Source organism: Manacus vitellinus, unplaced genomic scaffold, assembly GCF_001715985.3.
Source record: "Manacus vitellinus isolate BGI_N305 unplaced genomic scaffold, ASM171598v3 scaffold_6_pilon, whole genome shotgun sequence".
Classification (NCBI taxonomy): Eukaryota; Metazoa; Chordata; class Aves; order Passeriformes; family Pipridae; genus Manacus; species Manacus vitellinus.
Window position 1 is genome coordinate 38,913,851 of NW_021940750.1, and position 13,506 is coordinate 38,927,356.

General features: G+C 42.2%; 1 protein-coding gene across 1 annotated transcript in view; it reads right to left on the reverse strand.

Annotated features, from left to right (window-relative positions):
• Positions 1-1,333: 1,333 nt before the first annotated feature.
• Positions 1,334-13,506, reverse strand: part of KIAA0586 (KIAA0586 ortholog) — a 72,768-nt gene continuing 60,595 nt past the window's right edge. Inside the window, exon 30 of the mRNA XM_029964300.1 lies at positions 1,334-1,701. Within this exon, the coding sequence (XP_029820160.1) occupies positions 1,556-1,701 (146 nt within the window). The 3' untranslated portion in view covers positions 1,334-1,555. The remainder of the gene's footprint in view (positions 1,702-13,506) is intronic.

The following is a 13,506-nucleotide window of genomic DNA, read 5'->3' on the forward strand; positions in this document are numbered from 1 at the left end:
TGTTTCCATGTTCTCATTTGTACTTTTTCTTTTTTTTAAATCAATGTTGCATTTTGCACAAAGCCTGACACACTTTTACCCTTTTACCCCCCCTAAATGTGCTATTTACATGTCTGTCACAACAGACAAGAGCCCAAGTCTCTCAGGTGCTTGAGAGACACCCATTAAAGTTGAATCCTCAGGATATCACTGACCTTGAAAGGGTTGAAGCTCTCTCTCTTTCCATCCACCCCTGCAGATGCTCCAGCAAATCTACCAAACCTTGTGGTGAATGAGATCAACACAAAACCAAAAGGAGTTTCTGATCTTTCTCTGTGAAGAAGAGATGAAATCAGTGCAGGCTCCATAAAACAAGAGTAATGGGAACTGCTCATGGTTATGAGCATCTGCAACAGTGTCTCTCATCAGTGACACAGTGAAGCCGTGGAGATGAAGTTTTATGCCCCACTGTCACAAGGTACAAGTCAACCCAAGTGTTTTCTTCCCAAGCTTTTGAGAGATGCCTTCACACCTCATGTCTTTGAAAGTGCCACAGTATCCCCTCTTTCTCACAGATGAAAAGCTCAGAGTGGATGAGGAATAGAGCAAAAGCTGTGTTTGCCCTGCTTGGAGAAGAGTTCTTTCCTAGTTTTCCTACAGGAACATGTCTGAATTCCTACTTTTTTAGTCTGTTTGGATGCTGCTTGGAGCAGACAATCCTACCTTCCTCCTGTCACTGCTGGAACAACCTCATTGTCCTGATGGAGGCAACAAAAAATGGAGCAGCCCCTGTGAGGGTGGCACTGTGCCCAAGGACTCTTGCTGTTCACCATCACTGCAGCATTTCTGACTGAGATTCTGGAGGGCTGACACCAAAGGAACTAATTCTGTCTCATGAGAAGGAAAAAAATTACATTAAAAATGTAAGCAAGTAACCTTACCCACACAATCTCCCATTCAGAGGTGTTTCAAGACAGAAAAAAAAAAGAAACTTCAGGGAAACAAACACAAAAACGCTGAAAAACTCTCCTAATTCTGAAAAAATAAATTCCTCATAATTACAATACAAACTCTAATGGTCTCTTTTACATGTCATGTTGAATTATTGGCTTGTCATAGCAGTCTTCTAATGAGGAACAGGCTCTGAAGATACTTAGAAACACAGTTTTCTTGCAAACTTTGGTTTCAAATATATCTCTCTTTTGCTCAACATTTTGACAATACTGATGTGATATTAAACAAGCATTTTTTCCATCAGTGAGACGGACCTTTGCAGTGGATTTTAATACCAATCACCTTCACCTGTAATACAATAAATATTTAAAAGGCCTTTATTGACTTAAACTCACAATGATTCTGAAAGAACTGCAATTTATTTGCTTAAAAATACCTGATATATTCACAGACAATCATTGTCTTAATTTAAAACAATAACAAAATTATCAGAAAAACAGTAGAAAATAAACAGTGCTGAAAGACTGTTATTTTGATGGAACACCCAGACTATCACACTAGACAGACAAATGCACCAAGCACGAAATCTTTAGACAGTGACTGTCATAAACAGCCATAAGCTTTAAAATGTGTCTGTCCCTGAAGAATCCGAATCTCCCCGTGCACTGCTCACGCTCTGTGTCTCGTCTCCTGTGCTTCTGGCAGGCAGCTGCACCGACACCTTGGCTGCAGAAACCTGGGGATTCAAATGTGGGGCAGCATCTTCTCCTAAAAAATAAAAAAAAAAAAAAAAAGAGAAAAGGAAAGAGGAAAACTGAAGTCATTATTTGCTGTCTGTGACAAATGGCTGAACTCTACTGAAGTCATGGAAGTACAGGTACACAGGCACCCTTACTGTCCCCAGTGCAAAGGGTGCTGCTTTAGCCATCAGAGTTCTTATCAGACAACAAAGGGATGAATTTCTGTGCATATACAGAATCACAGAATCACAGAATGGTTTGGGTTGGAAGGGACCTTAAAGTTCATCTTGTTCCACCCCCCTGCCATGGGCAGGGACACCTTCCACTAGACCAGGTTGCTCCAAGCCCTGTCCAACCTGGCCTTGAACACTTCCAGGGATGGGGGATCCACAACCTCACTGTGGACACCCATCTGCATTGTAAGTATGAACATCCCAGAGATGGGATGGGAGAAGAGTCATGGGCAAAAATTAATGTATTTAGCCAGAGGAGGGGGATAAGATGAATCAATTCACGGAGCAGGAAGAGCAAGGCATGGTTCAGGCTGGAGACACAGAACGAAGGAAGACAGAAGAAATGGCATTAGAAGAAGAACAGCACAGCATTCACAAAACTACAGAAAGAGCATTCTGAGATTTCAGTTTTCCTGGGGACATTTAAGGGCAGCAGCTACATGCAAAACAAACACATATCTGAGTCCATGTAGAACAGCAAAGGCTGTCTCGGAGTTTGTTTTCATTCCAGGAAGCTGTAACAATTCCCCCTTCCTCTGTGATAAACTAGGCAATTAGAACACTATTTTCCCAATAAAACCAAGAAGTTAGGCCTTCTTTCACCCCAGTTAATTATCTGCTATGTCACTGAAGCAGTAATCTGCATTCATCCGACTTGTAGCAAAGCACACTCCAAATGGCTAATTAAAACAAAAACCCACTGCTAAAATAAAATTCCATCGGGTGTTCTCCATGCCACAACAGCAGCCAGCAGCCTGGGAAGTCAAACATGGACTAGGTCAAAGACAGTGAAGCCATCATATGGGGTGACCTGTGCCAGCCAAGCCTGTTGCCATTCAGGAAGGCAGCAGGAGCACAGGAGCACTTTTTGTGTCCCCAGGGAATCAGCAGAGAAGAGGAGAGGGTTGGAGAGGAGAGGAGAGAAGAGAGAGGAGAGGGTCGGAGAGGGTCGGAGAGGAGAGAGAAGAGAAGAGAAGAGAAAAGAGAAGAGGAGAGGAGAGGAGAGGGTCGGAGAGGGTCGGAGAGGAGAGGAAAAGAGAAGAGAAGAGGAGAGGGTCGGGTCGAGAAGAGAAGAGAAGAGAAGAGAAGAGAAGAGAAGAGAAGAGAAGAGAAGAGAAGAGAAGAGAAGAGAAGAGAAGAGAAGAGAAGAGAAGAGAAGAGAAGAGAAGAGAAGAGAAGAGAAGAGAAGAGAAGAGAAGAGAAGAGAAGAGAAGAGAAGAGAAGAGAAGAGAAGAGAAGAGAAGAGAAGAGAAGAGAAGAGAAGAGAAGAGAAGAGAAGAGAAAAGAGAGAAGGCTCTGGGGAGACCTTAGAGCAGCTTTCCAGGACCTACAGGGGCTCCAAGAGAGCTGGAGAGGAACTTTTGACAAGAGCATGGAGTGATGGGACAAGGGGAAATGGCCTTAAGCTGAAGGAGGGCAGGTTTAGATGTTGGGGAAAAAATTCTTGGCCTTGAGAGTGGTGAGGCCCTGGCACAGGTTGCCCAGAGAAGCTGTGGCTGCCCCATCCCTGGAAGTGTCCAAGGCCAGGTTGGATGGGGCTTGGAGCAACCTGGGATAGTGGAAGGTGTCCCTGCCCACGGCAGGGGGGTTGGAACTGGATGGTCTTTGAAGTCCCTTCCAACCCAAACCATTCTGTGATTTCATTATTTGATTCTGTGGCCATGTTTGAGTGACACAAGAAGGTTTTTGAGAAAGGGAACTGAAGGAAAGCAGAGGGTTTATTTGGTCAGACGTGGAGCTGACACACAGTAAGGACGTGACTGTGCAGTGCCCAAGGAAACCCTATAAATCATCCCACACACTAAAGCAACTCTCCAGCTCTGTATGGAGCTTGAAGCTTTCAAAGCTTGACTTTGTTAATAATTTCCACAGTCGTGTCACATTCCATGATGTCATTGTTTCAACAGCTGTTTTCAGGTTTCTTAAAAAAAAAGGAAAAAAAAAAAAAAGAAAAAAATGGAAGGAAAAAAGAAAAGAATATTCCCTTATCCCAGGGCTCTGTAGTAATTTCTCAAGTCTTTGATTCTGGGAGTGCTAAAAGAAAGTATCATATTAGTCTGCATTCTTCCTAACACGTACTTTAATATGTTTTACAGACAGACTACAGTCCAATTTTACGACAGATATAAAATGCTAAGACACAAAAAACTTAAAGGAATAATTCCCTCTACTTGTTCAATATAAAAGTTACCAGGCCCTGAGTTATCTAAATAACCTTAAAAATACCCAAAGTCAGCATTTCCCTTTTTAAAAGACAGAAGTCTGAAGACCTGGACTCTGTTAGATGCACACAGAAAATACAGAATGTGGATTTTCAGCATTTTAACTGCGAAAAAACTCTGGATATCCTATTTCAGCTACATGGGAGATTCTGCTCCATGACTGCAACTTCCCAGGATGGAAACCTGCTCGTCCTGAAACTCTGCATTGGCCCAAAAAACGCAGTTACTAAGTTATTCTCTCGTGTGCTTTATCATTATTACCTTTTGTTGAATGTAACCACGTGCAGGCACAGTGCATGTAACACATCATATACACATGTAGGATGGGTATGTGAATAAATACACAAATATTTATGCCTGTTGCTGTCCCCCAGTGACAGTGTTTGTACAGCCCCTGGCCTGCTCCTTCTTTAAGAAGGTGATATTCTGTTTTATATCTTCCCCCCCTCAGAGAGCAGTTCATAACCAACACTAAGTTGGTTTCCTCTTAAACACTGAGTTCTTCACCAGCACAAATATGCAAATTGCAGTGGTTAGGATCTTGTGATAAGTCATAAAAAAGGAATGGAAAATTCTTCCCTTTAAAAAGCAGGGCAGGAAGGCAGGTAGCCTTCATGACTTTTTTTTTCCCCCTTGTTTAGAGACTCTGGGAGAGCTCAGTACAATTTTCTAATCATGTAGTTAGGTGTATTTATAAAAATTTTGCTCGTTAAAATCCAATAAATGGAGCGCATGACCTCAGGTGACCTCTGGTTTTCCAAAGTCTTTGTCACCAGCTAACAGGATAAATTCATATAAACTGTGAAAACTGACACTCAGTGAGAGTGTGAGAGTCCTTGACTGCTAAAAACTCACGAGTGACTGAAAACATCTTGGTGACCCACTGATGGAAAAGGTCAGATTTCAGATTAGAGATTTTTCCTGTTCTTGGCAATCTATAACAAATTCATGTACAGTACTAAATTTCCAGACCTCTGTTTAACAGAAGCATAAAAATTAATGGTGTGTCAACCATCCAGTGACCTGTGAAGGGAGTTTTTCTCTACAAGGCACCGTCACACAGAGAATCAGCTATAGATGAGTGTGTGGTGAATGGATGCCAAATAAAAAAGGAATTAACCCCACTGAAGGGAGGTTTGGTTCCCAATACCATATGGCAACAATAAGAACAAAGAAAAATGTTTAAATCTTTCTTTTAAATTTTTTTCTATTTGGCAAAATAAAAAGACTAAACAAGTCTGACTTTTAAGCCAAATGAGAACCATGTGCTTTAACTCCTTCGACTCCATATATTAAATAAAACTCCTGATTTAAATCTCTCTGGAGATGAAACAGACCCCTATCTTGTAAGTGAAAAGTGTTATCACAGATACACAGAGTGGTTTGGGTTGGAAGGGACCTTCAAGACCACCTCATTCCAACACCCTGCTGTGGGCAGGAACACCTTCCACTAGACCAGGTTCTTCCATCCAACCTGGCCTTGAATATTTCCAGGGAAGGGGCATCCACAGCTTCTCTGGGCAACCTGTGCCAGGGCCTCATCACCCTCACAGGGAAGAATTTTTTCCTAATATCCAATCTAAACTTACTCTCTTTCATTTTGAAGCCATTCCCCCTTGTCCTGTCACTCCATGCTCTGGTAAACAGTCTCTCTCCATCAGGACAATAAACAGGGAGGGGTTTGAGGAATTAGGACCCAGGTTATTGTGTCAGTAGAAAACCAGACCTATAATTACTGTAATTACCTACATATTACTTCCTAAAATTGCAAAACAATCCTCCCTCTACTCCCCAACACAACAACCAAAGCAGCTCAGTTCTAGAGCAAGAATAAACTTCCAAGCATATGCAAAAACAACCCCAGTGCTCTCATTCCTTTAATAGCACGGGCTGATAGGAATGGCTCGTTTCTTCTTCTGCCAGATTCCAGCTGCTTCACTTTGTTTATTCTTCACTTCAAAGTTTAAAACACTGTCCTGTCCCAACAAATAACTTCCTCCAGATGGCATTAGCTCAAGTGTTCTGAGCACTGGGATAGCACAGCACCTGCAGATCTGTAACTCTGCATCTAAAAATCTTCAATGAATGTGTGGAGTTTTTTTTTCCTGTGTCATTCCCCCATTTTGCTTTTCCCTTACATAAAAAAATTTACATCTGGTGAGTAGTTACAAAGACCATTAGCAGGGCAACAGAGTTGTAAGAAATGCTTTAAAGGAAAGACTAAAGTAAAGTAAAAGAATATCTACAGCCCCAAAGGTAACAGAACCACTATCACAGAAACACTTCACAGAATCACAGGACAGTTTGGGTTGGAAGGGACCTTAAAGACCATCCAGTTCCAACATGGCAGGGACACCTTCCACTAGAGCAGGTTGCTCAGAGCTCCATCCAACATGGCCTTGAACACTTCCAGGGTTGTGGCAGCCCCAGTTTCTCTGGGCAACCTGTGCCAGGGTCTCGCCACCCTCACAGCCAACAATGTTTTCCCAATATCCAACCTAACCCTGCCCTCTGTCACTGTGAAGCCATTCCCCCTGGTCCTGTCACTCCATCACTTGTCCAAAGTCCCTCTCCAGCTCTCTTGGAGCCCTTTAGGCACTGGAAGGGGCTCAAGGTCTCCCCAGAGCCTTCTCTTCTCCGGGCTGAACCACCCCAGCTCTCTCAGCCTCTCTTACCTGCACCTCTTACCTGCAAGTAAAGAAGTGACATAACACATTTGTGCCAACGTGTGTCCTATGTATGTCTCCATGGGTTGATACCAAACTAAAATTCACTCATTTCCATACATGTTTGTACAGGCAAGTTACCAAGGACAGCAACCCAACATGCAGCACTTTCAGCAAAACCAAACTGATTCCAGACTTGTTGGGCTAACACATACTGATAAGAAACATCCATGTTTTGATGTAAGTAATTCTGAAGGCTACACTGACAGGAGAAAATGCACTGCAATGTCAGTTCTGTTGTTATTATTGATTATAATTATAGAGTAGATCCAGTCCAGACTCATGTCTATCTGTACTGTGCATACTGGCTATTCAATGTTTCTGGAATTTAATGGCATATCAAGCTGGAACTGGGTAAGGTAAAGAATTAAGTCACATGGCTTTGAGATGGTAAATAATACAACTTTCTCAGGAATAAGCAGGACCATCAACAGTTTCTCAAATAATCCAATTGTTTAGACGAAGTTGTTCTCCATTCATTAGAAAGGACAGTTCCTCCTCCAGAGCTTTTCTAGCCCTGGCCACCTTGAATCCATAGGCTTCTTCAGGTTATTCAGGAGAAGGTGGCCTTTCTCAGCTCTGCCACAAATGTGCTTTTTAGGACAGGGACCCTCTTCTCTTTGTTGAACACTGTGCCAAGCATTTACCTGGCTGCAGGTGAGACTCTGCCTTCCACGGGGACAGAAACACAGAGAGCAAGAACAAGGTGTCCTGTAAATCCTGCAGCTCTGTTTCTGTAACTCCAACCCAGACTGCCCCAACTTAGCTGGTTCCATGACAAACAGAAAAGACCGTAGGCAAAACAAGGCCAAATTTCTAGGGCTGAGTTACATGAAAGGGGTAGATTTACAATTAAAACACTTGAGTTGTTTCACAGAAATGGACAGACATCTGCAGGACTGTAGCCAAAAATGCCTGGATCTAAAAGCACGAGTCTACTGCTCGAGCTGAAAAAACACAGTTTCATTCTCAAAGGCCTCAGCCAACTCATAAACTTCTGTAAGTGGGCCACAGACACCAGTGGAGACAGAAAACTATATAGTATGAGTTCAGCTCAAGTTTTGACCTAAACTTGGCAAATTCCACCCTCCCATGGCGTAATGTACTCACAGAAACCCTGCACACAGGCACACACAAAATAAACACGTGCACACACACGCGCTTGGCTCTGGTTGTTTGTTTGTGTAACCCCCAATGTATACCCCAAATAAATATTTCCAAAAAAGAAAATAAATGCAGATCCCGAGCCAGCAAAGGAGGGTGGGGCCAGGCCCAGCAGCTCACAAATTTTTCAAAGCAGAATATTTGAAAATGATTTTTTTTTCCCCTCCTCTCGCGTCGGAGTTTCAGGTTCAGCCGTTTTCCAAAACACCACGTTCCCATCAATAGCAACACTAAACAGAATGAAAACTAGAAATACATTAAATAAACCAGAACCAGATTTTTCAAAATCCTCACACAGAGACCGGCAGGGAAGGGCAGACAGAAAGCAGCTCCAAAAACATCCAGGAACGAGATTGCAGAGTTTACTAAATAAATATTTCCTTTTGGTGCCTAAAACCTACTCTGCTCCTTTAGATCTGGCATCTTTTGCTCTGTTGAATATCTCACTGCTTAACAAATTCGTTCCCTGGCCACAGCTCTTGCTGCTGTTTCCCAGCAAATCCCTTCCAAAAGATGTGTAATGATCTTTCCAAATGAATGCAATAATTATTAATACTAAGAAGAAATATTAAAAGTCCATTTGATTTTTCCATACTGTGATTTTTGGATGTGCAATTGGCTCAAAACAAACAGCCTTTTCTTAATTTTTAAGCACTGCTGTTTCTTGGCTGCAAGCATTTTCCTGAGAACTGAGATGAGGGTCTCTGGTAAATACTGAAGCAGTAGCTTTTATTTCAAAGTAAAAAACCAAGGAATTGGTTCCTTACTGGTCCAGAGTCTTTGAAAAACCACCAGGAAAACGTGTATCTTGTGCAAGGGCTGGGGGAGGAGTAATCCCTAAATCCACAAGAGACAACCAAGGTAAACAGCTGGTGGAATCAGGAGAATCTGACAAGTGATAATTAAAAAACTGCAGATCAAATGGTGTAATTAATATTTTACTTATCCAGTAAAACTAAATATCACCTACACACCAATTTTTTTTTCCTAATTTTATGCAAAATCTAACTGGCAAGTGGTCAGGAAGGTAATTTTAAAAGCATGTTTGTGTTGTATATTCTGTTACTCACACCTTCATGTTTTGGGGCTCCAAAGGACATTTTAATGCCAGTATCTGAAGCAAAATAAAGAAGGTAAGAAAAAGGAACTCGAATGATCAATCGTGGGAATTCACACTTAATTCTGAGATAAAGTTCTGCAGAATTCCCTCAGGAAGCAGAGTCAGTGAGTGCAAACCCAGCAGTAGGACTGGCTCCACAGAGACCTTATATCTTAATGATATTAATTGCAGCAATAGTGCCTGCAGCTTATCTACATCGTTCCACTGTGCTGCACAAAACAGCAGCCACAGCCTGCGTGGGGAGTGGCAAGGAAAAGACATAAAAATCAAAGCATCTTTTTAATTCTTATGGCCTGCTTTTATTGAATAATAATCAAAAAATATCTGACACGAGTAATTAAAGTTGAGCGACCGGAGTCGGTGACGTTTGAAATTAAGGTTTGAAAATTAATCTTCCCAGTTCCCACTGAAAATGTAGATGGGTGTCCCAGTGAGGCTCTGGATCCCCCACCCCTGGAAGTGTTCAGGGCCAGGTTGGAGGGGCCTTGGAGCAACCTCAACTAGTGGAAGGTGTCCCAGCCCACAGCAGGGGGTTGGAACGAGATAGTTTATGGTTTTCCACGCCAAACCATTCCATGATTCTGTGATCCCCTAAGCAAATGGTGCTCTTTTGTCAGAGTACTGGCCAGGATATGCACTGGGATACTCTGGAGTCTCAGTGCTTGGATGCATCGATCTGAAGGCAAGAGGGAATTACTGACAGCTACTCCCACATGCTGCTCTCACACAGCCTTGGATGTGTGGTGGATGCATCCACATCCCTTGGGATGCACCTGTGATCATCTCTACTTATCAGACAGGTCCAGGATATGCTGCAAGTCAAGCCTGGGCATGTTTATCTGTTTGCACTGCCTGTGCTCACCAAGCAAGACACACTGTCCAGCCCTGCTAATTCCCAGGCACAAGAGTATCCAAAACATCCTTAGGAATGTCGGAGGACAACTTTCAGAGAACCAGGGTAAGAAGTCACAAGCTGCTTTCTATCACTTAAAAGTGTGATGGGAGACCTTGGTGAGCTCTCCCTCCAACAGACAAGAGGATTTCCTGGGCAAGGAGGTTTTATCCCCTCCAGCCGTGGCAGGAATCTGCACCCAGATTTGAGTGAAAGTTGGGTATCAGAAAGAAAAGAGGAAATTTTCTGCCTCAAGGGCAGAGCTGCAGAGCAGAATTTTGTCTTTGCAAGTCACTCTTCACATACAGAATCACTAAATGCAGTCTTATAATAAAATATTAAATAAGGTACACTCAGCATGAAAAAAAACCACTTCAATAACAAGTGTTTTTCTAGATGACCACAAACAAAATAGCTGTATTTCTCTACTCTGAATACTTAAATAATCATACAACTATATGCAGTTTTGGTGATTTTCACTTCTAAAGTCATGGGATTCCCCATATGGAAACAGTTTTCCAAGACTCCTATAACTGTACTACCATTACAATGATCTGCCATATTAAAATGCTTATACCTACAGCACAATTACTCAAAATTCTTGTAATTACACCTTTTCAAAAGGGGATGATGAATGTTTTCCCCAGGAAAAAGCCAAAACAAGACAGAACAAAGCCAGCCCTATACAGCTAGCATTTTCCAATGGTCAGTCTAATAAATTCCAGGACATCTCTGTGCACATTTCTAGCACAGGAACAAAAAAACTTATTAAAAATACCTCTTTGCAAGCCTTTTTGTTTGGCAGCAGAAGATGGCCATTTGTGCACTACAGGCCATTTGTGCACATCAATGGCCTTTGGAAAAGGTATAGGAATAAGCAGTTCTAGGAAGTTTAGAGAGGCAAGTAAATGTGAGCTCGGAAAGCACATGTTCAAATAAGGAAAACATTAAATTCTTTGCTGGAAGATCTTCTGGCAGCCCACTATTATAGAATCATAGAATCCTTTAGGTTGGAAAACACCTCTAAGATCATCAAGTCCAACCATTAACCCAACACCACGATGTTCACCACTAAACCATGTCCCCAAAGTGCCACATCCACACTTTTTGGAACCCTTTTAGGGATGGTGATTCCAACACTTCCCTGGGCAGACTGTTCCAATGCCTGACCACCTTTCAGTGAAGAAATTTTTCACAGTATCCAATGTAAACCTCCCCTGGGGCAACTTGAGGCCATTTCCTCTGGTCCTGTCTCTGTCCAGCCCCTATTCTGACCTGCTCTTGAAGTGAACAGCCAGTGTGATGACAAGTAATGCTGCCTCTACAGTCTAATGCCCAGGGTCAGAAACTTGGAGAGGTCTGAGAGCAAATGTGTATTTTTATCTTGTGCTATTTTAAAGTTTGTTGCAATCTAAAGTGATTAAACTTCGTGCAATAGAGATAAGCATTCCTCCTGGTAAAAAAAAAATAAATAAAAAAATAAAAGAATCCAAGAACCTTGGCCTGTTACATGGGAATGAGTAAAACCAAGATTCCTTTGCAATACTTGGGTGAATCTCAGCTTTAAATTAGTTCAAATAAATGAGCTGTAGAAATGTACTGCTCTACATGTATTCTGCATATTGAGCACACTGCACCTCCTCCTTAACTCTCTCTTAGACACATCACTGCTGATTTTAACATCAGTAACACCTCAATCTCTGCTAACTGGTATGAAATGCAGGGCATTGACTCTTCCCAGTTCAAGCTCTCGGTGCCAAACCTGGTGTGCACCCAGTTCATCAGTACCTTTCCTCATTGCTTGGGGTCACAGGCAAGATTAACAGAGCCTGTAAGCAGCCTGAATGAAAATAATTTATCAGTTCTCTGGGTTTAAATATTCCTGGCTAAAATGCAGGGAAATCTGCACTGCAAAGGACTGTGCATGGAAATCCAGTCAGCATGTGAGGGAGCAGCTTCCTTGCAGAGTGTGGATTCTGTGGTGATGGGACACAACTTGGAATAGCAGAACCCTCCAGGCTGGAAAAGACCCCCGAGGTGAAGGGCCCAGACACCTGGCTCTGTTCACCACTCCAGAGCACACACCTGAATTTAGGAGCTGTACAGGGTTCATAGGAACAGCAATTATGCAAAGCTCCTTAAGAAAGCAGCTTTTGCAAACCCTCCACACACCTGACAGTGACACAGACCCAATTACTTTGCACAATCCTAATCTGACATCCAGTGTGTGCCAGCAGGAAAAGCACAATGGCAAAGAAAGGCTTATCTCATGAGTCTCATGGAATTTAATGGCTCCCCAGCATGTTACTCAAAGCAAATTCATTCACATTATGCACATACACACACACATGCACTTCCAGGTTCAGGAACACTTACTCTGCAAGTATCAGATAAATCAAGTTGTTTTCCAGCAGTTTCTTGCACATGCTCACAGTAAGACCAGAAATTTTAGAAACATTATCCATTATTTCCTTTCTCTCTCTCTCTTAAATATCATGTAATAATTGAATCCAGAATATACTTAATATTCAATACATCTACAAGTTGTGGAATATGTTTCCCCTCATCATTACACTGCCTACACAAGTGCAGGAGAGAACAAATGCTTCAAGATCATCTTTCTTTATACACATCATTTGAATGTCACTCTTATTTGATGCAATAGAGGGATTTTTTTTTCAATCTTGGAGAGAGAGAAGACACATGTTGCAAGATCTCTTGCAACAGGACTGTCTCCTGCCATGCTGGAAGCCTGGAAAGGACCTGGATCATGCCTGGGGCCTCTCAGTGATTCTGCAATGCAAACTGCAACACAGTTTTAACTCTACTGCAACAGAGTTCTCCAATCCTTCCCTGAAACAGGTTAGTACAGACTCACTGTTCCTTGCTCTGTATTTTTAGAGAGATACTTGGAAAGGGAGTAGCAGAGTATCCAAAGTGCAGCATCATTCACACAACCTACATTTATCACGCACGGAAAGTTTCCTGGAAACCTCTCCTAAATCTGATAAGAAAAATCCTCATTAAGAACCATTTGCTTGTTTAATTTTCACTTATTGAGCTTTAATGTACCATAAAAGTAAGTAATAACAACAGTGCCTTAACTGAATATGGCTTGCCTTGTATTCATTAATTTCTAGAAGAACACAAAACTGCCTCTAGATACAGGAAGCTGCCGGAAAACAAAAACTCACCAATCACACAAAGTCGAACGAGAGCTTTAAAGGATTTTTTCTTTTTTTTCTTTTTTTCCTTTTTGTGTGTGGAACACTGAGTTCAACAAAAATGTATTCTGTTCACTGTACACACGACACCAGTGGGAATAAGAGCCAGTTCAAGTTCTAAGTTACCATTACTGGGGTAATGGCTTCAAGCTGCACGGCACAGCTGTACGGGCCCAGCCAGACAGGCTATCACAGCAATGCTTTGATAGCATGGGGCCCTTAAGTGTCAGGATATAGAAAAGGCAGCAGTTG